At 48.0% G+C, this 26164-nt stretch overlaps 8 protein-coding genes across 8 annotated transcripts; 5 read left to right on the plus strand and 3 right to left on the minus strand.

Annotated features, from left to right (window-relative positions):
- Positions 1-1934: 1934 nt before the first annotated feature.
- Positions 1935-2849, plus strand: TRV_00203 (uncharacterized protein; the record flags this gene model as incomplete). The annotated part of the gene is made up of 1 exon (XM_003025517.1): positions 1935-2849. The coding sequence occupies one exon, from the start codon at positions 1935-1937 to the stop codon at positions 2847-2849; it is 915 nt and encodes a 304-aa protein (XP_003025563.1).
- A 551-nt stretch (positions 2850-3400) lies between these two features.
- On the minus strand, positions 3401-4514 carry TRV_00204 (uncharacterized protein; the record flags this gene model as incomplete). Its single annotated transcript, XM_003025518.1, has 2 exons — positions 3401-4367; positions 4423-4514. 2 exons carry the CDS (start codon positions 4512-4514, stop codon positions 3401-3403), a joined length of 1059 nt encoding a protein of 352 aa, XP_003025564.1.
- Positions 4515-7534: 3020 nt separating this feature from the next.
- On the plus strand, positions 7535-9487 carry TRV_00205 (uncharacterized protein; the record flags this gene model as incomplete). The annotated part of the gene is made up of 1 exon (XM_003025519.1): positions 7535-9487. One exon carries the CDS (start codon positions 7535-7537, stop codon positions 9485-9487), a length of 1953 nt encoding a protein of 650 aa, XP_003025565.1.
- Positions 9488-10912: 1425 nt separating this feature from the next.
- TRV_00206 (uncharacterized protein) lies at positions 10913-12620 on the plus strand (the record flags this gene model as incomplete). Its single annotated transcript, XM_003025520.1, has 3 exons — positions 10913-11154; positions 11231-11609; positions 11799-12620. 3 exons carry the CDS (start codon positions 10913-10915, stop codon positions 12618-12620), a joined length of 1443 nt encoding a protein of 480 aa, XP_003025566.1.
- Positions 12621-12731: 111 nt separating this feature from the next.
- Positions 12732-14862, minus strand: TRV_00207 (uncharacterized protein; the record flags this gene model as incomplete). The annotated part of the gene is made up of 4 exons (XM_003025521.1): positions 12732-12772; positions 12921-14176; positions 14243-14412; positions 14488-14862. 4 exons carry the CDS (start codon positions 14860-14862, stop codon positions 12732-12734), a joined length of 1842 nt encoding a protein of 613 aa, XP_003025567.1.
- Positions 14863-15374: 512 nt separating this feature from the next.
- Positions 15375-17228, plus strand: TRV_00208 (uncharacterized protein; the record flags this gene model as incomplete). The annotated part of the gene is made up of 4 exons (XM_003025522.1): positions 15375-15377; positions 15577-15681; positions 15746-16780; positions 16845-17228. The coding sequence occupies 4 exons, from the start codon at positions 15375-15377 to the stop codon at positions 17226-17228; spliced, it is 1527 nt and encodes a 508-aa protein (XP_003025568.1).
- Positions 17229-17605: 377 nt separating this feature from the next.
- TRV_00209 (uncharacterized protein) lies at positions 17606-19891 on the minus strand (the record flags this gene model as incomplete). The annotated part of the gene is made up of 3 exons (XM_003025523.1): positions 17606-19032; positions 19096-19200; positions 19264-19891. The coding sequence occupies 3 exons, from the start codon at positions 19889-19891 to the stop codon at positions 17606-17608; spliced, it is 2160 nt and encodes a 719-aa protein (XP_003025569.1).
- Positions 19892-20526: 635 nt separating this feature from the next.
- TRV_00210 (uncharacterized protein) lies at positions 20527-26099 on the plus strand (the record flags this gene model as incomplete). The annotated part of the gene is made up of 3 exons (XM_003025524.1): positions 20527-21089; positions 21209-25490; positions 25545-26099. The coding sequence occupies 3 exons, from the start codon at positions 20527-20529 to the stop codon at positions 26097-26099; spliced, it is 5400 nt and encodes a 1799-aa protein (XP_003025570.1).
- Positions 26100-26164: the final 65 nt, after the last annotated feature.

Raw genomic sequence — 26164 nt, forward strand, 5'->3', positions numbered from 1 at the left:
ATATCATTACACTAAACTACACTACACTGCATGCTTTGGGCTTGTTTCATAGAGCAATTGAATACATACATACCTATTCCTTGCATACACGCTCCCTTTTACCCTGCCCCATGCTCTCTGCACGATGAACACTTTATATCCCTTGCTCTTCATGGCATATGATTCTTCATGGTTATTATTATTATGCATTTTACGAGAATAAAGACGGAAAGAAAAAAAAAAAAAGAGGGGAGAGGAGAAGAGACATGAGATCGGGCGTTTGATGAGATAATGTTAGAGTAGCTTGGATGAGTTTTAATATATCCGGGTTTCTTTAATTTGTTCTCGTAGTGCGTATCGAACCTGGTTTCTGTAGGAATATAGACAAGACATACGCACGCCCATGGACAGGCAATATACGACGCTATTAAGGAAGAGACGACAAGACTGACAAGAGAAAAAAAAATAGCATTCATTCATATAAAATATACAAGATTACGCTAGATATGAGATGAATCTACAACTTACACCTTCAAACAGTCAGCAACATTTCTTGACTGGTAGTAGGCTGCATCCCACGAACATATACAGGGCAATGTGAGTGAAAGTCAGGTAAGCCGTTTTGAATCATCCCCTTCCCCCATCAAGACCACCGCCCAATCAACACTCCAAAACGAAATGATGGAAGAACAGTAGTCCAGATAGGACTTTGACACTCAGTAACCGGACCATAATTCGAAGATAAATGTCCTTGCCTTCCTCCACAACCAATCATCCCCATCCGCTTTGAAAGAAGACAGGTCCGGTATCAGGGAGGGGAGAAGACCTTCAAACCAAGCCCGGAGACATCGATATCAAATGGAGGTTACCCTTTCGGGATCTTGGAATGGATTGACTTGGTATCATCATGAAGGAATGTGTTGGGTATGTTTGGTAGCACGATGTAGCATGGGAGGCAAAATCGCTTTAACTCACATTTTATGCAACCCGATGGATCAGGAGGCTGATATTGGTATGATTTCAAATCGAACGGTAGGATGTATCTACAAGAGTTATCCACTTGGACATGTTAGTCAATATGCAACTTGATAAGTGGCTCCAAAATGACAAGTCCAAAAAGGTGTGAATGTGATCAGGAAGTTTGGTAAGATTTTGTTATCTTCAATGATATTGCAGAAGCAGAACTGAAAAAATGATTCTCATCATGAAGGATTTTGGTGCGGTAGAGGCGGTTGTAGGAAAATTTCTTACCTACGCTGTTCAATTGGCTTGTCTTGCCACTCAATTGATCGGCCATGGAGCAGTCTCGCAGTTACCTATTCTCATCTATCAGCAAGAAGGCCCTCCCACGATGTGATACTAGTCGAAAAGAGAAGAAGAGAGAAGTATTCAGATGGTAGTGCATGTTCTGTAAGGCTCATTGTGAATCGCCGAAAGAACTTTTGAAAATATGCATCATAAAATGGAATTGAAGAGCGAAAAGCAGTCATATCCTTACCTTTTAGTGTGCAGAACCACGCTCGACTCAGCTCAACTGGAAGTCTCCAAAGCATCATCAACTCTGGCCGTCTCCATCGTGGCGAGCGAGCGCGGTTCATCTGTTGTTTGTGTGAAGAAAAGAAGGAAAAGAAAGAGTTTTAAATTCCGAGGTGAGGTCGCTTTTTGAGTGCAGAAAATAACCGGAACAACCTCGGCCCGACGCGTCCACTTTCGGAAAACCTACATCAACGACTTCGCGATAAAGACGGGCGTAAGACGATAAAAAGATACAGCAGACAACATTGAGAAGATAAGTGACTGTCGGTGGGATGGCGGATAGAAGGAGGATCAATGGCCCAGCAGGAGCTACGAGAGCGCCAGTGTTCGTCTCCTGCGCAGACGGGAAGGACAAGTCAGCGGCCTTTGAGCGGCCGACTCGTACAAGAGACACTAGAGAGCTCAGAAAGATCTGTAAGATGCTGACGATTCGAGCTGGAAGCAAGCAGTGCATGGTGCTGATATATCTAGATTTAAAAACGGGAGTTATCCCATCGGCCTCTGGCTCAGCGTACTTCGAACTTCACCCATCCAATTCCAGTTCCGGCGGCTCTCTTATCCCGCCATCTTCGTCTCTAAAACTGATATGTTCTGTCAATGGACCAAAACCACTCTCGCGCTCGACCCCTTTTTCTCCAAACCTTCTACTATCAGCCCATGTCAAATTCGCTCCCTTTGCTAATCGGCGGCGGAGAGCTCACGTTCGCGACATGAACGAGAGAGACTTGGGGGTTCACCTTGAAAACGCCCTTCGTGGAGCTATCATTGGCGATCGATGGCCCAAAAGCGGATTAGATATCACAATCATGATCTTAGAGGGGGAAGATGATCGCTGGTGGGGAGACATGTCAACTGCAGAGACCTTGACGGGATCTGATGGCTGGGGCATGATGAACGTCCTTGCGCACTGTGTCACTGTGGCTTCTGCGGCTATTGCAGACGCGAGAATCGATTGCTTAGACCTCGTTGCGGGGGGTGTTGCGGCTGTGGTTGACACTTGCAGCTCGGGCGAGGGGGCTACATCATCTACCAAGACGGTGGTGCTTGACCCAGACCCTTCAGAGCATCTTAATATATCCTCATCCTGTGTTGTGGGCTATATGCCATCACTAGACGAGATCACGGAACTATGGCTGAAAGGGGATATGCCTGGTGCGAGCTCCGATGGCACTTACGACTCTCCTAATCATGATGCCCTAATGGGTGGAGCCATTGCGGCAGCGAAGGCTTCTCACTCTGTTCTTATTGAAGCAGTCAAAGAGTCTGCCGTGCAAGCTATCAGTAAAACAGCGAACAATAAACCACACGATAGCAGCAGTGAGATGGAAATATAATAGAAGAAGAAGCCCCTCCAAAATTAATTAACATCTTAACCCTGAATGTGGGTAGCCAATTTAGGACGAAAGGAGGCGACGAATTATCCCGGCATTTGAAGCGAAAAGGGTAATATCTCGCAGAAAAACCGATCAGGCACCAATATCTCAAGTATTATGTACTAGGTAGTAGTGGTGGCTCTTACTGAGTGTTAACACCAGCCTCCACCATCGCTTGCGGCCTTCTCGCTTCCAGTCTGTGATATCCTTCTTGAGGTGATCACCACACCCGCCACTGCGCTGTCTCCCCCGCTGTTCCACATATATTGATATTCTGTGGCGCAATATCGGCGCACCGTTGGAGGTTATCATCGCCACCACAATTTACTAGATGATCTCGTCCATATTCGGCGAACAGTGTTTTTATATGGAGTATATGAAAGATACCAAATGACAACAGGATGTACGTCAAATCCGTCCAAGACTGAGATGTCTTGTAAGCATACGCCGTACAGGTGATAGCTGTGGTTACTGGATGTAATGGTGATAAACGAAAATGAAAGAAGAGAAAATTAATATCCGCAAAATCGCCATCTTGTTTTCCCCTTTAAATCATCTGTTTTCCAGCTATTAATTGTCTGGGGGAACAGAGGAATCACGCCTGAGAGAGAGACGTCATGGCTTATAATCACGAAAACATTATCTAGAGCATCAAACTCCTGGACTTTCCCTACCGTCTCCATGGCCGCATCGCGGTCTGGAAAGAGAAATCCATGGGAAACCTCGAATATTGATTTGGTAGGACATCTTGTACGAGCATAGTCTCGAACCAAGACTCTATGACCAGTGCTTTTATCTTCGCCCTGTTTAACTGAAACCGGCAGAGGCAGATATGACGATGGCCGAAGTACGCCTGGATGGTGGCAAGCGTCAGCGCCCATGAAAATAAACGAAGGAGGGTCAGCCGTGGTACGTGCAAGTGCGCATAGATGCCCTTGAGCATGGCCAGGTGCATCGAGCAGATAGAAGGATCCATTGCCAAAGAAATCCTTGGCTCTAAATCGGCCAATACTCGGGCAGTTGTCAAAGGATATCTCTCGAACGACTCTTCCAGAAGTATCACTTTCCAGGACAAATGAGTCTGGGTTCTGCGGCCAGCCTGAGAGAGCTATATCTCTGGCTCCAGGTCCGACTACGAGGTCCGTAGTAGGTGGAAAGACAGACATGTCCCCAATATGGTCGAAGTGGTTATGTGACCATATCACTGCCTGTATGTCTTCGCGCCGGAGATTAAGGCCACCAGCATCGGACTCGATGATCGAGGCTACATCTGATCCTACTGTGATAACCGTTGTTTCTTCAATAACTGAAACAACCTTTGGAGCATAGTTCCGCCAGTCGGTACGGATACCGAGATCAAATACGGCGTTCCGGGTGCCGCTGGATACGAGGAAGCAGTATGAAGGTGCGTGGAAGCCGGTGAATCCCTCGATCATTGGCTCCCAGAACAGTTTCGGGTTCAAATGGACAAGAGTGTTGCTGGTGTCGATTCAGCTGTTAATTGGGTGACTAATGGGAGGTGTTGTGGACATACGTATCGATAACCCGCACATTTACCGTGGACGATGAGATCGGTATATCTACGCCTGGTGTGGGGATAGCTGTTCCAAACTCTTTGCTTTCCATGGCTCGTTATTTCTGTGACTGTGTCTGTGGACCTGAAGCTGTCAAGGTATGTTTTCAATTCCATCAATCAGGATATATAATGTACGATGGGAGTGTCTAAACCCCGCCTATGCATCCCTTCTGCAACGGTAGCATGGACCTGCAAAAAGCTTCAGCAAGGAGCGTTGTTGACATGTGCTATCCAACATGAAGTACGCAATAGTTAGAGATGCTGACATATGACTAGCTGGATATCAGTGTCAAGTTACACTGAGTTATCCCTTCATTGACATGAGCTTTCGAACGCACTTGCCACCAGCCAAGTGCTAGAGCCTTATAGTGTTACTGGCTAGCTTCTTCGGATGTCAAAATAGCAAATGGTACCGTGGTGTCCGATCTAGGTGGCCTAACAGATCTGGCTTTCTAGCATATAGACCAGCCTGGAGCGGCTAATACGGGATCTATATAACACTTATGCGAACCGTGGGTTAGTTAATTACCGGGGATACGGCACTGGAATCAGCCGGACTTGAGGAACCGAAGAGCTTTGCCAGAGTAGACTTCTTCAGAGGGGCGCTGTTGGTTTCACAACGCCTATATAATTCTGGGCTCTGGCGGTGACATATACAACCATGGCTGTGTTGGACAGTATAGCCCAGTGGCCCGTGATGGCAACACTCGTAATGGGAGGCAGCTGACGGCTTGCCCAGCGACCTATGTCAGCCTCCTTATCTCCGCCTCAAAAACAACAGCTTGTCAGCAGGCTGTCACTCGAAAGGAGGGCTTCTAAGGGTCGTCAAGGTCCTTGCTCCGTACGCCGTGTAGTTCTATCAACTTGAAGTCCCCCTCCAGCTCAGCTAGCTCGCTGGTTATCGACGGGAAAATTCGATGGTCAGAGATAACGCCAAATCCCGTCCCATGATCGTCTGGACAGACAGCGCATCTATATAAAGCAAACGAATAACCTTAGGTTTATTCTTAGTTCAATAGTCGATCTATTGGAATGCAGTCCAATATTTGCCGTGTAGATCGAGGCTTAAGTTTCTACATAAAAATTCCAGAAACGGACGCTTACGTGATACGGCTCGATGTGGTTACTTTCAACCTCTTGACCTCAACCTGAGATTCATCAACTGCAACATCGCCAGCTCGTATCTTGATATCAGGTACGAAGCCCAAAAGTCTGACTGCTTGGGAGTATCCCTCTCCCAGGCAGAGATAGACTGCTCATGGATTGACGCCATGCTGGCTTTCTCAGGGATTTAGACAAAGAGCACTGGCGAGGTCGATTTGTGGACTGATGTGGCTGAAACTGCGTCTTCCCACGTCGAAATCGTAACCCGGGCGAGAAGAAGTGAAGCACAAGGGGAATCCATGCTGGGAATTTGCCGTTCTCTAATCCCTATGCTGTTGTCTATCAAAAGGCTCCGGACAGCATTCAACCAAGGGCGGCTCCAAGACGTGAAGGAGCTTTTTATCTCAGGGGCAAGGCAGTCGATCGAGATGTACGGGATAGGAGGGCGGATCTTGCAAGGCAATGCTGTAATCCTGGATCCTTGGTCCCCCAGGTAGCTTAAACCGATCAATCGTGTCCACTTGCTCCTGTCATTGTGCCAGCGAATGGTCGCGATCCCGATGCCTCTCTCTCTGTGCGAGAGGGAAAGACATCACACCACCAACTAGGGAGACCCTTGTTGGCCGAAGGCTGAGTTTGGCTCATGGTCCGTCCCGGCCGGGGATTTCTTAGTCGAATGCATAGGCCCTCAGAAGAAGTTTCACATTTCTTGAATTCAGAGGAGCGTCCTTAGTATGGGGTACTTTTAGGAGGCGGCCGAATTAATTCCAGGTGCTGGTGTAGGAAGCATGCATCTTGGTACAGCGGAATATATGCAGCTTGCTTTAACGTCCTCCCCTCACTCGCTGGGAGAGCGGCTCGTCAAAGCAGCCAAGGCACTAATCTTGAAGTGTTCCTTGCGATCGTCCTGATCAATGCCCTGGGATGGAATATACTAACGCTTCTGTGGAGCCGGCTCAATTGGTGTATTTCCCCACCCGAAGTCAACTGTCTAGTTCGGGTACTGGGAAGTGTGCCCCTGAAGCGTCCTCTTTCAACCTTGCCAATGCCGGGAAAGTCGAGCCACGGAGTCAACAGTTACGGAGCTTTCCGTAGAGCGAAACTTGTCGCAGTTTGGGTCACCTTGGCTCAACAGTGTTGGGATATATTCTGTATAAAGTATGTATGAGTGAGCCCGGAGTATATGCATCATGCTACGTAAGTGGCCCAGACTCTTCCATATTTATTTGCTCATTAGAGTGTCTGTGGAGGCGGTATAGTTTGAATATGCATTGATAATGGAAATAGAATATCCAAGGAACGCCTAACACTCCACCCCTTATGTCGATCGCAGGTTAGGCTGAGGAGGGCCTCGTATATATTCAGTTTTCCTGCCCGGGTATAAGGTCTCCAGTCTTCCTTATGGAGTATACTCAAGCGTTTTTTTTTTTTCACTTCTCCGAACACTTTCGGTTGAATTTCTTTACCTTTACAAGGTTGAACCTGGACTAGACTAGACCTAAGAAAAACATCCTTACCTGTGTCCAGGGGAGCTTCTCTCAAAATACGACCCCTTTTCAGAAAGACTGAAGGAAATGGCTCTCGACCAATAATGCTCTACACTGGCCTTAACATAGTTCGGCTGCATGTCATCACGATAAAATTTGCAAGCCAATCCTGAACATGCTCCGTATTCCCACTCTCCTGTTCCCTTTACCAATACAAAAAGGGCGTATCGGGCGAAGGAGCTATGTCGGCCCTAAGGAAACTATTTAGCTCGGAGAGGCCCATATTTCATTACGACATAACTGACGGAGGGCAGAACTCATATTCTCCTCTCGCTCAAGAGTCAGATTCTCCGGAAACTCGACCATCTCGCCTTCGCCATAGAAGCACTCCCCAATATATTGGATTTGAAAAGCAATTCGAAGACCTACACGAACAGCTGGAATCACGCCCGCCCCAAAGGCGTTCCTGTCTAGGTCATATGTCGTCTCCTCGACGAACCAGGCGCCATGTTGATGTGCTGGAGGCTATATTCTCCAAGCAGAGTCTATATCATGCCCCAACCGTTGTGCCATTGACCACCACCTCCTACAACGAAGATATTGCCGAACGAAACCTTGCCGGCGGCGGCCAGGAACATGGAAGCTGTCCAAGTCGTTATTCCCACGTTATATCTGCAATATACCAAGAAGATGTAGCAGATCGAAATATGGTACCGTTCAGTCCCCCTATTCTCATTTCGCCTCCTCCGGGAGAAGAGCAAGTAGCCGGAAATAACCAGAAGCGAGCTGTGGCAAGGAGGGTGAAGAAGAGCCAGCGAGAGTCAGATTCAAGTTTATGTGAAGAAACAGCTGCTCTTCGAACCATTGCTTCGGACCAAGATATCCGCAGGCATCCCTCATGCTCAAGTAACAGGAACGAATTATCGAGCGGGAAGAAGTTGAGGGCAGACATGGACGAAAATAACCCATTGAGGTCAAGGAAATCTGCTCCTAACTTCTCCGTTCACCCCGCCGAAGACGAGGAACAGAACCCCAATGAAGCCTCTACAGCCAGCAAAAAACTCCCACAAGCACGAAGAACTCAAGATATTTCCCAAGCTGAGCAGGGCTGTGAGCAGACAATTGAACGTCCACTATCGAAATCGTCCAATGACGACCCTAAGACGGCTAGAGAATCGACGTCTAAGTCCGAGTCACAAGAAAATTCATCCAGCCCTGCACATAGCTCGTCAAACCGCTTGTTGTCACCAAACAGTGCTCGCAGACGAGTCAAGAGAAATGTGCGGGATCTGTCTATCAACACTCAACTGGCCGCTCCCGGAAAGAAGTTTGCAAAGATATCTAAAAAGTCCCCTTTGAGACCAGTTCCAGTCTCTCCATGCCGAGAGCCCAGCTCAACGCTGGATGAAATAGTAAACAGTCCGATAGCCCTTACAAGTCCAATAAACCCGTCCCCAAGGCTTACTGGCTTCACAGCTTCGGAAATGTTGAACCTATTCAAACAAGCATACGCATCGTCCCAAACGAATGCAACGCGCCCCACCTTCGAATCCCTCCAGGATGCCATCATCCGCGAAATAAACAGTCATGATGCCTTCAGCCACCTTAACCCGCAGAGCCCGAGCCCCGTCTCGCCTGTGCCGTCTCTCACACCAGACCTAAGCACGAACGGAAAACAAACGGAGAAGTATACGACCCGGCCGATGACGGCCCTCTCAGCAACACGGAGCATTTCTTCGAGAGAAGGGAGCGTACGATCCAAACGAAGCTTCTGTTGTGACCATCAATCGAGGCCAGACTCCCAGGGGCGTGAGGTATCGTTTCCAGCAATCAAAGAACTGGATCCGGAAAACAGCAACTCCGTTGCCCTCAAGAGAAGGCATTCCTGCTCTCAGCCAGCGCCCAGTCCTAGAGTACGGATTTTTGAACCCAACGATTGCTTGCATGGAAGACGGCAACAAGTATCTGTAGCTACAGGTCAGGTGTCTGATATGTACCAAACCAAAGATCCGATTGGACACTCGAGCTTGCATTTCCGTCAGCAGCTTTCGAATGGTTACATTTCGAAGGCAGTCTCCATCTTCGATACACCGCAGACCATGAAACCATCCATGTCTATTAATGGCAGAGATGGTGTTCACATGGGCGACATATCCCCACCTGTAGTAACTATTTTCAGCGATGTTGAGGAGAAGCCATATTCTGGTCTCAGGAGAAAACGCTCGACAACCATGAAGTCCTCGAAACTACATTTATTCATACCCTGTCGCAAATCCTCACGCCCAAAACACATCCCCATTGTCATTTCCAACACCACAACCAACAACGTTCTCTATGATCCCCCTTCTAGCGGCACCAAGAAAAGCCCGATTAGCCCTCTCTCTACTTCTTCTGGACGAAAACGAATGCCCTTTCGGATAATTGGCAGTTAAATTTCTACCTTCTACCGTTTACTTTCTCAGGCAACCCGGTTGCATCCTACAGTCTTGACCGGTCAACTGGCTGGTTGGATGCCAATCGTTTGGTATGTCCTGGTTATGACTTTTCCTATGTTTGTATATCAGATGATGTACTACTCTTTGGATGATGTACTTTGTTGCATCTCTCCTTCGCACCACGCAGGCATTTCATTAAGCGTTTACTTATGTGCTTTTTTTATCTTACATTCTTTGTGATTCCCCCATATATTATTTCCTTACCTTTTGATAGTTAGTTGCATCGAATATACCAGAATTATCGGCCTCACGGCACCTGCAGTTTAATCTGTCTTGTTATTATATGAAGTAAGCTACATGGCATCAAGGCTGTCCTACCATAAAATTGCCCTGGAAACAGGACAAACGCGATGTGTAACAAGGACATCTCAAACCAAGGGCGAAAACCTACGATCCCCCGGCACTATATGCATGTAAGTAAGAAGCGGAGCGCAGCTGTCTCATACACCGCATTTTTGATGTCATGCTGCGTATTCTCAGGTAATATATCGGATGAGTCGCTGCAGACATTATCCTGGCAGTAAATTACTAGGCATCATCGATGTTCGAGACAGCTTGGTCCTGTTCTAGCAGGTATAGCCGTTCAATGGTTAGTACGGAATGTAGACTAATCGTGGGATGTTAGTCAGAGTCAAACTGATTTCAGGCGGACACGGCGCTGACACTAGTATTTCAGGAAAGGACAAAGGATGTTTCATCTCCAGATTCTCCTTTTATCCGTAGCAAATCGCTGTACGCCGTGATAACTGCGATAAATTCGGAGCTATGCATAAATGGCCAGATATTACCATGCTATCTGTCCTTTTCTCCCGACCCAAGTGGGCTACCTGCATTGGATAACTAGTGCAACGAACAGTTTCTGTCCATCCTGCACATCCGATGTGACTCTCTCTGCAACCGTCCTACGCTGGCAGACGCAAGGCGCACAAGGTGTAACCGCGTGTTGCGAAGTTGGGGACGGGCGTTTGAGATATACGAGGCCAAATAAGCTTGAATGCGGCCCGCCGAGCCAAGCACTGGCCTCCTCCTGACCCGTGGCGCCGGGATCGTGTTCCGGCGCGGCTCCACTCTGTAACAACGTAGCCATGTATGTAGTAAGTATGTACTTGTGTATCGACCTCTGAGGATATCAAAAGGCGACGAGTGTAGGACATGCGGCGTAGCAGGGCGACGGTTCTGCGTGTTGAAGGGAGATGTTGGTGATATCCTGCCTATCTGACACCCGAGTCTCGGTCCCTGCAAATATGGATGTTATTCCCATCTCGCATCAACTATACCCTCTTGGCTCAACCTCACCTTTGCAGAGTACTCCAGGTTGATTAATTACAAGGCGGTCCGGGAGTCAGAGAAAGCTTGCTTACGATGGGAGAGCCAACGAGCCCATCCAGCATACCTGAAACTACTACACAACACACCAATGGGAGCCTGGCCGCGGAGAAGGTTGAGGGAGATGCCCAGCTCGAGAGGGTGGAAGCCAACCAGCAATCTCCAGACCCCAATATTGTTGACTGGGATGGGCCTGATGATCCGGAGAACCCGCTCAATTGGTCATCAACAAGGAGGATACTGATCATCATATTTGTGAGCTCTTATACGTTTACCTCGTAGGTGGATTTTCCTCTTTCTACACTGGCACCAGTCAGAGCGCAGAAGCCTAACTAATTTAATCCATAAACTCAGGAATCTAGCCGCAACGATATTTGCCCCCGGGGTAAAGCAAATGACACATGAGTTCCACATCACCAATCCTACCGTTGAATACATGATAATAAGCATTTACGTGCTTGGATTTGCTCTAGGTCCGATTATATTTGGGCCTCTCTCCGAACTATACGGCCGCCTTGTCATTTACTACACATGTATCCTGGTATTCCTGGCCTTTACCGCAGGATGCACATTCAGTACCAATGTGGAGATGTTCCTTGCCTTTCGATTTATATGCGGCTGTGCTGCCTCCGGTCCCATGAGTATAGGAGGGGGCACATTAGCTGATATCATCCCTCAGGAGGAGCGAGGAAGGGCTATAAGCATATTCACTCTGGGGCCCATGCTAGGCCCTGTATGTGATCTTCTACCCGAGGAGTAACCAATAATCCTACTGACTTGGCACACGAATAGGTTCTTGGCCCTGCTATCGGTGGTTTTATATCCCAGTATGCCACCTGGCGCTGGACCTTGAGGGTTATTTTGATATTGGTAGGCTACTCCTGCTACAGTTAGGTTAGGTTTGATTCTGATGTATTCACAGGCTGGGATTATTAGCATCGGTACTTTCTTATTCCTAAAGGAGACGTACGCACCAACCATATTGCAGAACAAGGCGAAACGCCTAAGAAAAAAGACAGGAAACCCAAATCTCAAACCGAAATTGGTCAAAAAGGGGGCTCCTCATCAAATGATCCTCCAGGCAATTATCCGTCCGATGAAGTTGCTCATTTTCTCACCTATAGTTTTACTCCTTGCCCTATATGCAGGGCTAGTATATGGCTTCTTTTTCCTGCTTTTCGCTACTTTCCCATCAGTATTCCAGAATACTTATGGATTTAGCAGTGGGACGTCTGGCCTTGCATACCTTGGTCTCGGTGTTGGGATGATGATAGGTTTGGCTGTATTTTCCGTCGTGAGTGATAGGGTGCTGGTTAAGAAACCAGGGGAGTCCATGGCCAAACCAGAGCAGCGTTTGATTCCGATGAAATGGTTCGGACTTGCAACCCCAATTGGCTGTTTCATATATGGCTGGGCCGCGCATTACCATACACACTGGACGATACCGATATTAGGGACAGTCATCATGGGGTTTTCATCGCTGTTTATAATGACCCCGGCCCAGATTTACTGTGTTGATGCATTCGGACCGCAGGCCGCTGCCTCCGCACTTGCTGCCAATCTACTCATCCGCTCGCCATTCGGTGCTTTTCTCGACCTTGCTGCAGGGCCACTATATGGAAAGCTGGGATTGGGTTGGGGCAATAGTGTGCTAGGATTCATTATCCTGGCGTTCACGCCGGTACCATGGTTGTTTTATCGATACGGGGAGTACTTGCGGACTCGATTTTCAGTTGAGTTATAGCGTCAACGGTAGAATTCAGTAGAGGTTGGGAGGCTGTAAAGTGTGGAGCTATAGAATATACTCTTGTATATCTATTCGATTCGCCACCTTTAGATATGATCATGACATCAATCATTGAGAAATAAAGTACAAAAATTCATTGAATTCAATGGCTAAGTAACTCCTAGGTATGTTGCAAAGCAGTGAAGGCTTAATCTTGTGGTATCAAAAGGAGGATTCGTTTAATATGATCCTGGAAAAAGCAAGTTAGACTCGGCCAATAAAATAACTAGTTAGTTCAATAGAATGGGGAGCACTTACGTCCAAACATGCACCACTTCTCGGCAGTCTTTTCACATTTGGGGTTGGTACATTTGGTTACTCCAAGTTCGATACCTTCTGGCTGATCGAACGGAATACACAAACTCTTAGCACCCATGCTTGGAGCTTTGGCATCTTGGGGTTCACCAGACTCCTCCTCGGCCTTTCTGGCACTCATCTCCTTGATCTGATCCTCACATTCCTCGGTCAAGCAGTGTGGAATCATGCATATATTCTTGGAGTTCAGGGCAGGACAGAAATCATCCCAGTTAGTGATCTTCTTAAGGTTCTCATCAAATGATGCCTTAGCACGGGAGTAGAGGTCTGCTTGTATGGTCTCAAGCAAGGCGGGAACAGCGGTACCCAGGTCTTTAATCTGAATGGAGGATTTGCCCTCCTTTCCAGCGATGTCACGACGCGAGGTAGTGACAAAGGAGCCAGCAGATTCCCCAGGGCCAAATTCTAGGCGGAGAGGGATGCCCTTAAGCTCCCAGTCATTGAACTTCCATCCAGGGGTATATCCATCACGCTTGTCAACTTCAACACGGACGCCGGCTGCAGATAGTACCGTGGCTATGGCTTCAATCTCAGCCATTATAGCTGCGCGCTCCTCGTCTGGGGTTTTTGCGCCCAGACCAACGGGAACAATGACGGTTTGGATATCGGCAACACGTGGTGGAAGAACCAATCCACGGTTATCACCATGGATCATGACCATCACACCGATGGTTCGAGTGGACAGACCCCAAGAGTTCTGCCAGACATGCAATGGTGGTTTCTTCTCGTCTGGGCGGGCAGATGGGTCTTCAACAGTGATACCGAACATCTTGCTAAAGTTCTGGCCAAGGCCGTGAGATGTTCCTCCCTGAATTCCACGTCCAGTGGCTGGAATGTATCCTTCTACGGTAGTGGTATATAGACCACCGGCAAATTTCTCTTTGTCGGTCTTCTGACCCTGAATGACAGGGACAGCGAGAAGTTCTTCATAAACATGAGCATAGTGCTGGAGAATCTGGAGAACCTCCGTATGAGCTTCTTCTCTTGTTAAATGAGCAGTGTGACCTTCTTGCCATAGGAACTCTCTTGTACGCAGGAATGGCTGTGGGTTCTTGAACTCCCATCTGACGACAGAGTTCCACTGGTTGAGTTTGAGTGGCAGGTCGCGGTGACTTCGAATCCATTTGGCGTAGTATGGGTACATAACAGTTTCGGAAGTGGGACGAATAGCTATTTTCTTCTCGAGAGGAGAGTTTCCACTATGAAGCATCGTCAGTTGAATGGTTTTGGTAGCCACTTAAAGAGACAAAGGGGGTAGTGCTTACGCATGAGTCACCCAAGCAACTTCGGCAGCAAAGCCCTCTATATGGTCTTTTTCCTTCTTCAAAACATCTTCGGACACGAATAGGGGAAATGAGCAGTTCTTGACATTCATCTGCTTGATTTTGGCATCAAACCAGCTCTGGATCTGTTCCCATATGAAAAAGGAGTGAGGCTATAGCCATAGTTAGTGACTTGCTGTGACTCCCCAGCCTGTAAACCCAAACTGTAGCAGTAAAAACCAGCATACCTTAAGAACAAAGCATCCAGATACATCATAGTAGTCCAGCATCTCGCCCTTGAGCAGTACCTGCTGGTACCATGCTGCAAAATCGTCCTCCTTGGCCACATCTATACCGATCAGCGCAGGTCCATCGCCCTTCTTCTTTGCCGGCTTCACAGCTGCATGCTTCGTTCCACTGTGCCCAATCCCTTTTTCTGCCTTCTCTGCCTTCCCAGCCTTGCCCTGAGCAAGCTTCTCCTTCTTAGCAGCCTTCTTCGCGGCGTTCTTCGATATCTCTGCTGGCTGGGGGGCGGCAGCGTCGCCTGCGGGGTTTGCGCTGCGCTCAGGAAGCGAAGTCGGCTCGGTCGCGGCGGCGGGAGCAGCAGATTCCTGGCCCGACATGGCTGTTCCTTCGAGTAGCAACCAGTATCAAGCTGTGTCGAGCAGTAGAGAAGAGCTGAGATTGTTGAAGCGCCGGATGCTGTGAAGTTGTACATGCAGTTTTGTCCTTCTTTTTTCCCCCACACGCACAAAAAGTTTGGAGGGGTCGAAAATGCCACACAAAAAGAGTTTCACCGCCTTCGAGGTGGCAGAATAGGCCCAAAAGCTGCTTTTTGTTCTTCTTTTGCGCTGGACAAGAAGAGAAAAACAACCGACGGCAACCATTCTTGTTTGCGGCTCTTTGAACGACGGTTATACAGGCTTGAGGCACCGGCAGACGAAGGCATCCAGGCGCTGAGAGACGGCCATGGCAAGCATCTTTGAGCAGTCGCGGAATTCCGGGACCCTGTGTGAGTTGAGCCCCCTTGTTTATTGCTTGCTTGACCCGCAAGGCAGCTAAGCTGACAGGCCGCCGTTTGGTATACCAGTCCTAGGAGGAACCAAGTTGAGTGGCTCTGACATTCGCGATCAGAATGGTGCGTTGAAGCTCTCTCTCGATGGATGCAGCTGTTGTTTCTAAGGCGTCTTTCCAGTTCTCGCAACACAGGCCATCGCCAATGTGGTGAAAAGCTCGTTTGGCCCCTCCGGGCTAGATAAGATGATGGTGGATGATATAGGGGTAAACATCGCCAATTCGACCTTGGTTTATGCTGGTTGTGCTTACATTTGACACAGGATGTCACAGTCACAAACGATGGAGCTACGATTTTGAGCTTACTCGATGTCGAACACCCGGCTGGAAAGATCTTGGTCGATCTCGCCCAGCAGCAAGACAAGGAGGTACTTCAAGCTTTTGTTTTTATACATATCAGCAAGTATCAACGGCTCGCTGACGGTCAACTAGGTTGGAGATGGCACAACCTCAGTCGTGTTGATAGCAGCGGAACTCCTTCGACGTGGAAACGAATTGATGAAGAATAGGATACATCCCACCACCATCATAACCGGATACAGGTTGGCCCTCCGCGAGGCTGTAAAATATATGAACGAAAACATCAGCATCAAGGTCGAAAACTTGGAGAAAGACAGCATGCTGAACATTGCCAAAACCTCCATGTCCAGCAAGATTATCGGGTCGGACATGGATTTCTTTGCAAAGATGGTTGTCGATGCTATGCTCTCCGTCAAGACGACATCTCCCAAGGGTGAAGTAAAATACCCCGTCAAGGCGGTCAACCTGCTTAAAGCACACGGAAAGAGTGCCACGGAGTCGATACTGGTAAACGGTTATGCTTTGAACTGCACTATTGCGTCCCAGGCTATGCCCACCAGAATAACAGATGCAAAAATTGCCTGTCTTGACATGAACCTTCAGAAGGAGCGAATGAAGCTCGGAGTTCACATTACTGTTGAAGATCCAACCCAGCTGGAGAAGATCCGTGAGCGAGAGGCTGGCATTGTCATTGACAGAATAGAGATGATCCTCAAGGCTGGTGCTAACGTCATCTTCACCACCAAGGGAATTGATGACATGTGCTTGAAGATGTTTGTAGAAAAGGGTGCCATGGCTGTTCGACGATGCAAGAAGGAAGACTTGCGAAGAATCGCCAAGGCTACCGGTGCCACTCTCCTCAGCACGCTCTCTGATCTCAACGGAGACGAGAAGTTTGAAACCTCCAGCTTGGGCTACGCAGACGAAGTTGTGCAGGAGAGAATATCCGATGACGAGTGTATTCTGGTCAAGGGAACCAAAGTCTTCAGCTCCGCGTCAATCATTCTCCGTGGATCTAACGATTTCCAACTAGACGAGATGGAACGATCAGTCCATGATTCTCTGTGTGCTGTCAAGCGAACACTCGAGAGTGGTTCCATTGTTCCTGGAGGCGGTGCTGTAGAGACAGCTCTTCACATCTACCTTGAGGAGTTTGCAAGCACAGTGGTAAGTAGACTCTGATTATAACATTTTACATTTGGCGAAACCCCAATTGACCACCCATGTTTAGAGCTCCCGAGAGCAACTTGCAATCGGTGAATTTGCCCAGTCTCTACTCATCATCCCCAAGACACTGGCTGTCAATGCCGCCAAAGACGCGTCCGAGCTTGTAGCCCAGCTACGCTCTCGCCACGCCCACGCCCTCCGTGTCCAAGAGGGCGTTGCCAATGAAGCCGATAAAGCTATCGCAAAGCAAAAGAACTATCGAAACTACGGGCTCGAGCTCCTGAAGGGCCGAGTAACTGATTCCGTCAAGGCTGGTGTCCTGGAACCCAGCATGAGTAAAGTGAAGCAGCTTAAGAGTGCCGTCGAAGCATGCATTGCCATCATGAGAATCGATACCATGATTAAACTGGATCCCGAGAAGCGCGAAGATGACGGACATGGCCATTAGATTTAATGTTGAAACGGAACCATGTACCATGCCTGTTATATGATAGCTTATCCGAGCTACCACAGCATAATGCATATCTCTTAATGTCCTGGAAAGAGAAAAGAATATAAAAGCTTCGATTCGCATAGACTACACTACTATTTTGCGTCTAGTTTTGGACATGGTTTCTTTTTACTAATGGAAATAAGGAGAGGGTGATATGCTATATTGAAAGTATCATAACTCGCTAATTCTGTAGTGTATGGATATGCTAAAACTAAACGAAAATATTCCAGCCGAGAGAGAAAGTAAGGAAGACAACGCCGAAGGTTCAACCCTATCTCCCGAGAGATGTCATCATGAGTATAACGCTGTAAGGAAAGAGAAAATAAGTTCAATTACGCTTCGTCGTCATCATAGGATGGGTCCTTGACGTCTGCCCAACCGCACTGCCATCGTTGTCCGTTTATATCCCCATCACGTCGGAGTTTTCGAGCCGCGGGACCCTCACGCCAGCATCTCGCATGCAAATCATCGCTGACAGTGACCAATTCACCTCCGTGTGCCCATGAGACAGCAGTAACTTCTTTATTATGACCCTCAACCAGGGCTGTTCCATGTTGGTATATGGGGATAGTATGTTCTAGTCTGTCAGAGAGACTTGAGCTAGAGTTTGACCTCCGAAGACAAGGACGTAGACGATGCTCAGCAGCGGACTGTATGGGAGGTAAGGATGTGTTGGTGGTTGGGGTAGTAGACGGAGGCTGGTTGGTGGACGATGCAAGGGAAGGAGTAAGGTATCTTTCATTTGTAGGGAAGAGTATGGCACAGTTATCACTGCTTCCAACCGACAGAAGTTCAGTCTTATCGTCAGCTGGTCGGCGGAGGCCAAGCTTGACGAAAAACGAACCAACCATCAGCCGTGGGTGACGGAAGCCGTACAGAGGGCCTAGACCGGGCTTAGCCTCTTCTGCAGGATATCGTCGTCCGGGGGTGTTGTTGGGCTGTGACATTTCAGGAGAGTTGCCCAGAAGTAGATGGGGGGTCGAATATGCATAAATAGTACCATCTCTGCAGAGGGTGTAGAGTCTACTTCCGTCTGTATTAAAGGTTAGGGAGGTCAGGCCGAACTGGCGGAAGCGAGAATGACTGTCAGGCTGGCGGGTTGAAGCCAGCGGAACAGCAGCTCGTCGTAAAGTGTATGCAGTTCGAAGATCCCACAGCCTCACACAGGCGTTTGATTCCGAGGAGGTAACAAACAAGTGTTCACGGCCGGGGTTCAGGAAGGAAACCGACGTGACGGTCGTGTCATCACGACGTAGCTGGGATTCCTGTTCGGACTTGGTGCGAGCTCTCTCCAGGTGTGCACCTGTAATGGTCTTGGACGTTTGAGCGTACTTCATCTTGGCCGGTGGCCTGAGAGTGTCATCATCATCGTCACCAAGAGAGCATTGCAACCGGAAAGCTGGCTTGTCATAGGCCTTGTATCTTAGATCCCATATATTGACGCTGCCATCTCGGCTGCATGTTGCAACTACGTTGTTGTTGCTTCCAGGCTGGAACTGCACCCGTTTGACGGAGCAAGTATGCTTGGACAGAGAGTAGATAGGGGTTTGGGTAGTCATATCAATAATGTGGGAGGTTTGATCTCCGGATGCTGTGGCTAACAGTTTATCATCACTGGAGAATTCAAGGTCCATTATGGAGTTCTTATGCATGGACGGGAATGATAAATACGCGCTAGAAAATCCGTTCTCAACATCGGGAGAGGTATCCAGCAGTCTGATACCACCAGCTTCATCCCCAACAGCAACCAAGGAATTGGCTTTATATTGTTAGTTTTTAACTTTATATATTTATGGTTCAGGGTATAGAAACAATAACTTACTGTTACACGAGGCGGTACAGTATGGTGTTACGGGATACTCCCCTTTCCAGCAAGCATGACTATCTTCAGACTTGCTATAGAAGCTTGCCGTCTCGTCCTGCCAGTCTATGAAGAGTCAGTTCTGATACTCCGCTAAAGCATACGTATATTAGTCTGGCTGGTACGTACTGATGCCACTTGAAGCCCGTATAGTCGTTCTGGAGCGTCTGGACAGACCAAAGCTGCGTACATGTAAACTTGATGATGTTTGGCCTAGAACCTTAGATCGACGCAACGGAGCTGGCATTTGAAGAGTCTCAATCGGCTCCTCGGCTTCTGGTTCATCAACCTCATCAGCCGGGGCAAAGATATTGCCTCTCTTCGGTGACGATGCATCATCAAAGATTGGTGGTGCAATCCGCACTCGTCTCAGCGGGGATGATTGGAGAGGAGGCGAGCTTAGTCCGCAGAAGGAGAGCCTTCTCTTCTTGCTAGGTGTACGGAACGAATCCTGGCACGGTGAAGAACTGGCAATTGCACAGTCACTGCTATCAGGGACGCCAGGAAACGCCGGTCCCAGCCTGTTCAAGGCCGGAGAGGACGTGATCTCCTGCAGAGCGTTTCGTATGGACCGGCTCCGGGTATTGGGAGCGTTGAGAGAAGACCTGGGAGTGAAGAAGCGCCGAAACGACCGGGGAGTGACTGGAGGCTTCTTCTTCGGCTTCATAGGAGGAGGAGAGGAGGGCAGCGTGTCCTCAGTCGCATTGAGCGAGGGAGGAGATGATGGGACGGCATCGTCTTCGTGGACATCCACCATGGCTGCTGCAGTTATTGTTCAATATATCGATTGACACCGCGGACGGACGAGAGCGAACCGAGTCCCCTTTGTCCCCTTGTGAATAGCCACTCTCAATTCATCTAGTAGTAGGTAGGATCAATAAAATACAAAATCGTGCTGGTGAATGAATATCCTCGACGTTGCCAGCCAGCGTCTTCCCGCCACCGACGAAAGAGAAAAAAAAAGATAAGATGCGATGTTCGCTTTCTTTGCTGCGGCTTTCACGTCGCGCGCGAGTCACGAAAAAAAAACAATATTTCCTTATTTAGACCCGCAATAGAGGTAAAAGTCTTGGCAAAAACGCAACTTTTTTTTTTTACGTGACGCGCAGTTGGTCCGTGCTTTTCTTCTTTAATTTTTAGCCTCGGCTTAGACCAAAAGGGGACTAGCGCCGATGTGCCTGAAAAGGGCAGGCGGTGAGGTGACCTCTTGGCGCGGCAGAAAAATAGCTTATGTAATATTGAAATTTTTAAGTTTTTTTTTTTTTTTTTTGCTTTTCGATAGGAAAAAAAGATAAAAAATTAAAGAAATAAAAAAAAAAAAAATGATTGTTGACGACCTGGATTGAAGACGGGAGCTCTTTGGCCCAGCAATTCGTCAAGGACAGCGCTATGATGGCGCAGATAAAGAGGAAAGGCCACGGCCAGGATGAGCCAAGCAGCTCTATGCCGAAGAAAAAGGCCAAGGTGGACGCTGAAGAGCTCAATGGCGCTTCAAAGCCGAAGAAGAAATCAAAGGAGCCAAAGGAGCAGAAGGAACAGAAGGAGACCGTGAAAGCGAACAAGAAGGATACAAGCGCCGTTTCGAAAGCTGCGCCGATATCAATGCTGCGAGATGAACAGCCTGCCTTTCCTCGGGGTGGTAACAACGTGCTCACCCCTCTTGAACGGAAGCAGATACAGATTCAAGCTACCAAGGACGTCTTATTCGAGCAAAAGGGGAAGAATGGTGCTGAATTTGCGAATAGTGAGGACGAAGGAAGCTTGGGCGCAGCAGAAGATAAGAAGGATGCTGGTACCAAATCGAAGAAAAGAAAAGCAAAGGCATCGAAGACCAAAGAGGCGCCAGCAGCAGCTAAACAGGGAGTGAAGGTTGAATCCCTCACTTACAAGGTAAGAAGTGATGCTACTACAGTTGTCAAATCTGATCATCAACTAATTGATAATAGCGTATTGCGGTAGGATCTAGAATTCTGGGCCAGGTCTCGAGCATAGGTCTCCACGATATCTCACTGGCTCTTCCAAATAACCTGACGGGTTTCGTACCTCTAAACGCAATTTCTAAATCTTTGACCAGAAAAGTTGAGGCTATGCTAGGAGATGACAAGAGTGAAGACGAGGAGGACGAGGACGATGACCTTGAGTTGAAGAACTATGTCAAAGTTGGACAATATTTGCGCGCAGCCGTCACCGCCACTATCCGAAATGAGGATGACAGGAAAGTGAAAAACAAGAAACATATTGAGCTCTCTATTGAACCTCATGCCGCAAATTCGGGTCTAACAAAGGCCGATATGGTGGTCAATGCTACAGTCCAAGCCTCGGTTGTAAGTGTCGAAGATCATGGCCTCGTTATGGATCTGGGCTTGGAAGAGAATGAAGCCAAGGGGTTCATTTCCTCTCGAGAGTTACCTGCGGGAGTTGACATATCCACTGTTAAAGAGGGCTCGGTCTTCCTATGCATTGTTACCGGTCAAAACGCTAGCGGGACTGTCATCAAGCTCTCTGCAGACCTCGCTTCCGCTGGTTCTGTCAAAAAGGCCCATTTCCTAAACACGGCGCCAACTATCAATGCATTTCTACCAGGCACTGCCGCCGAGATACTAATTACTGAAGTGACCCCCCGCGGGATGATTGGAAAAATCATGGGAATGCTAGATGCTGTGGTAGACGTTATTCACTCTGGAGCTAGCGACGGGAAAAAGGACCTGACTACAAAGTATCATGCAGGTGCAAAGATCAAGGGCCGGCTCATCACCACATACCCCTCCAGTGATCCAATCAAACTTGGTTTCTCCATTCTTGACAGTGTTCTGAAGTTCTCTCCCACGGCCACCCTTGTGAATGGAGCCGATGATGACCTGCCATCAATCTCAGATATAATACCCGAAGTTAAGGTTACCTATGTCGATAGCTCTCTGGGATTGTACGTTCAACTGGGCTCTACCAAACATCAAGGGTTCGTACATCTTTCCAGGCTTGCAGATGGACGAGTTGATTCTATTTCCTCTATTGAGGGACCCTATAAAGTAGGCTCAACTCACGAAGGCAGGATAATTGGCTTCAGTGCTATGGACAACCTGTTCTTGGTGTCCTTGGAGCCAAAGATTATTGAACAGCCCTTCTTCCGTCTCGAAGATGTGACCGTTGGTAGCGTTGTGAAGGGAAAGATTGAGAAACTTCTCATTAAGCCGGAAGGTATCAATGGGTTGATAGTCTCTTTGACAGATAGCATTTCTGGCCTTGTACCAGAAATGCATATGGCTGACACCAAACTACAACACCCGGAGAAGAAATTCCGGGAGGGTCTCAAAGTCTCCGTTCGAGTTTTGTCCGTTGATCTACAAAAGCGTCAGCTCAGGTTGACCCTGAAAAAGTCACTTCTGAACAGTGATTCAGCTCCTTGGAAGGACTACGAAAGCATCTCGGCAGGCAGTCGATCCCCGGGAACCCTGATCAAAATTCAGAATAATGGCGCGATTGTGCAGTTCTATGGCTCCGTGAAGGGCTTCCTCCCAGTCTCCGAGATGAGCGAAGCCTACATTAAAGACCCTTCGCAACATTTTACTGTTGGTCAAGTCGTCAATGTACATGCTCTTACCGTTGACGCAGAGAATGAAAGATTGGTTGTCTCTTGCAAGGATCCCTCTACTGTGACTGCAGACTACCAATCCGCTTTTGAAAATGTTCATCCAGGACTTGTAGTTTCTGGAACCGTTTTCGAAAAGTCAAGCGATGACTTGCTTATCAAATTACAGGACTCCGGCCTGATCGCAAGACTTACTTCCAACCATATTTCCGACGGCTCCGCGACAAAACGTACGTCCACTCTGAACCGTATCAGAGTTGGTCAGAAGATGGACGGTCTTTTAGTTTACAGAGTGAAGAAATCCCACCGCCTCATCGAAGTTACCAACAAAGCTACTCTCAAGGAAGCTGCCGCTGAGGGAAGGTTACCAGCCAAATTTGAAGACATCAAACACGGTTTGAAAGTAACGGGCATTGTCAAGAATATCATCCCCGAGGGAATATTTGTGGAATTTTTGGATAACCTCACCGGCCTGATACCTAAGCGCTTGGTTGACGATGATCATACTTCTCGACCTGATTTCGGATACAGTCGATTCCAGGTGATCTCCGCTACAGTTTGTGCCGTACAAGAGGATTCGGACCGTTTCCTTCTTAGTCTAAAACCTGTGTCAAAGCCCAAACAGCAGTCTGACTCCAGCTCAGCATCAGAAAAGAAGGCTCCTGCTGTGGTCTTGAATAATCCCATTGATGAGGAACTGAAGGCTATGGAGGACATTGTAGTTGGGAAGATCACCAAAGCCAAAATCACATCGGTCAAGGATACTCAGCTCAATGTTGTTCTAGCTGACAACGTTCAAGGAAGAATCGATATTTCTGAAATATTCGACTCCTGGGAAGACATCAAGGACCGAAAACGCCCTCTTAAATCATTCCACTCCAAGGAAATTCTCCCAGTCAGGGTTCTTGGAATTCATGACGCTCGAAATCACAAGTTCCTGCCTATCAGCCATCGGGCTGGTAAAGTATCGGTTTACGAGCTCTCTACTAAGCGCAGCTGCCTTCAGGCGAGTGAGTTCAAACCTCTTCATCTTGAACAACTTAAGGTTGGGGAACGTTATATCGGATTCGTGAACAACATTGCGGAAGACTGTCTATGGTTGAACATTTCACCCAATGTGCGAGGGCGGCTTCGCATCACTGACATTTCCGACGATATTTCAATCAGAGGAAATATTCAGAAGAATTTCCCTATCGGCTCGGCACTGCAAGTGGCTGTAACCGGGATAGACGCTGAGAAAAATCGACTTGACTTGTCAGCAAGGATCGGAAGTTCAGCTAAGACATTGACCGTTGCAGACCTATCCAAGGGTATGATCCTGGTGGGACGAGTCACCAAAATAACTGACCGCCAAGTGCTGGTCCAAATTAATGACAATGTTGTCGGTGCTGTTTCTCTTATTGATATGGCCGATGACTATACCAAGGTCAACCCAACCAACTTCCACAAGAATGAAGCTCTGCGTGTCTGTGTTGTCGATGTCGATATTCCAAACAAGAAGATTTGTTTCTCCGTTCGACCATCAAAGGTTCTTAGTTCCTCGTTGCCTGTTGTCGATCCTGAAATAACTTCAATCGATAACCTCAAGGTCGGCCAGATCGTCCGTGGGTTTGTTCGAAGAGTTGACAACATTGGAGTCTTCGTGACTCTAGGACATGATGTGACCGCTTATATCCGAGTTTCAGATCTTTCGGATTCGTTTTTGAAGGAGTGGAAGGATGAGTTCCAGGTTGACCAGCTCGTTCAAGGTAGACTTACAGTCGTGGACAAGGACAATAACAAGGTACAGATGACACTGAAGAAATCAGCGTTGGATCCCAACTATAAACCGCCTTTCACTCTAAAGGACTTAAAGGTTGGTCAAATTGTTACCGGTAAGGTTCGGAAGGTCGAAGAGTATGGTGCTTTCATTGCCATTGACGGCAGTGCCAACCTAAGTGGGTTGTGTCACAGGTCCGAGATGGCGGAGAAGCGTGTCGAAGATGCTACCCAGCTGTACGAAAAGGATGACATCGTCAAGGCAAAGGTCTTGAAAGTTGATCTGGAGAAAGGCCAAATCGCGCTAGGCTTGAAAGCATCATACTTCAGGGATCTCCCAGAAGAGGAAGAGAGCGACGCCAATTCCAGTGATGATGAAGCAGGCGGTATCAAGCTTGATGTTGGAAGCGATTCGGACGACGATGTATCTATGGGAGGGGTTGACCTTGAAGGAGAAGACGACGAAGAGGAAGAGGAAGATAGTGATGAAGATATTGAAATGGAAAACGCTCCTGATAGCACTAAAAAGAGCGGACTTGTTACCTCTGGCTTTGACTGGACTGGCGATGGAGATAAAGACATGAATGAGGCTGCCGATGAGTCTACTGAGGATGATGGCGCTACCAAGAGGAAAAAGCGCCGGAAAGCTGAGATTCAAGTGGACAGAACTGGCGACCTGGATGCTAATGGACCCCAGACTGTTGCTGACTATGAGCGGTTACTTCTTGGAGAGCCAGATTCTAGTCTGTTGTGGTTGAAGTACATGGCTTTCCAGTTGGAGCTGGGAGAAGTGGACAAGGCAAGAGAAATTGCCGATCGTGCTTTGCGAACCATGAGTATCGGACAAGATACAGAGAAGCTCAATGTCTGGGTTGCACGGCTCAATCTGGAAAATACCTTTGGCAATGACGACACTCTTGACGAGGTCTTCAAGAGCGCCTGCGAGTATAACGATGCTCATGAAATATACGACAGGATGACAAGCATATTCATTCAATCGGGCAAAGCAGAGGTAAGCATATATGCCCCACTTACACAACCATTATCAATGCTAATAAAATTATAGAAAGCGGATGAGCTTTTCCAAACTGCCTTGAAGAAAAAGGTCTCTTCCACTCCAGATTTCTTCTTAAACTATGCAAACTTCCTGTTTGATACCATGGAAGCTCCTCAGCGTGGCCGTGACCTACTCCCCCGTGCATTGCAATCCCTACCTCCCCATACCCATGTTGAAGTTACATCCAGATTTGGTCAGCTGGAATTCCGCTCCCCTAACGGAGGTATCGAGCGTGGAAGAACAGTATTTGAGGGTCTCTTGTCCTCGTTCCCCAAGCGCATTGATTTGTGGAATGTGTTGTTGGATTTGGAAATCAAAGTTGGTGATGAAGAGCAAGTGAGACGGCTCTTTGAGCGCGTGCTTGGAATCGGCCATGGTGTTGTCGCAGCCGATGGAACCAAAGGAGGTCCCAAAAAGAAACTAAAAGAAAAGCAAGCCAAATTCCTTTTCAAAAAATGGCTTGCGTTTGAAGAGAAGATTGCCCCTGAAGGAGATACGAAGATGGTGGACGAAGTCAAAGCTCGTGCCGCAGATTATGTCAGATCTATCAAAGGAGATGCTTGAAAGAGGCTCTTATAGATTAAGGCTCTTCGTTTTATGTTTTGTTTATACTGTCAAGCGTTTGCCTT

The sequence above is a fragment of the Trichophyton verrucosum genome (assembly GCF_000151505.1).
Source record: "Trichophyton verrucosum HKI 0517 chromosome Unknown contig00019_1.f1.exp, whole genome shotgun sequence".
NCBI classification, from domain to species: Eukaryota; Fungi; Ascomycota; class Eurotiomycetes; order Onygenales; family Arthrodermataceae; genus Trichophyton; species Trichophyton verrucosum.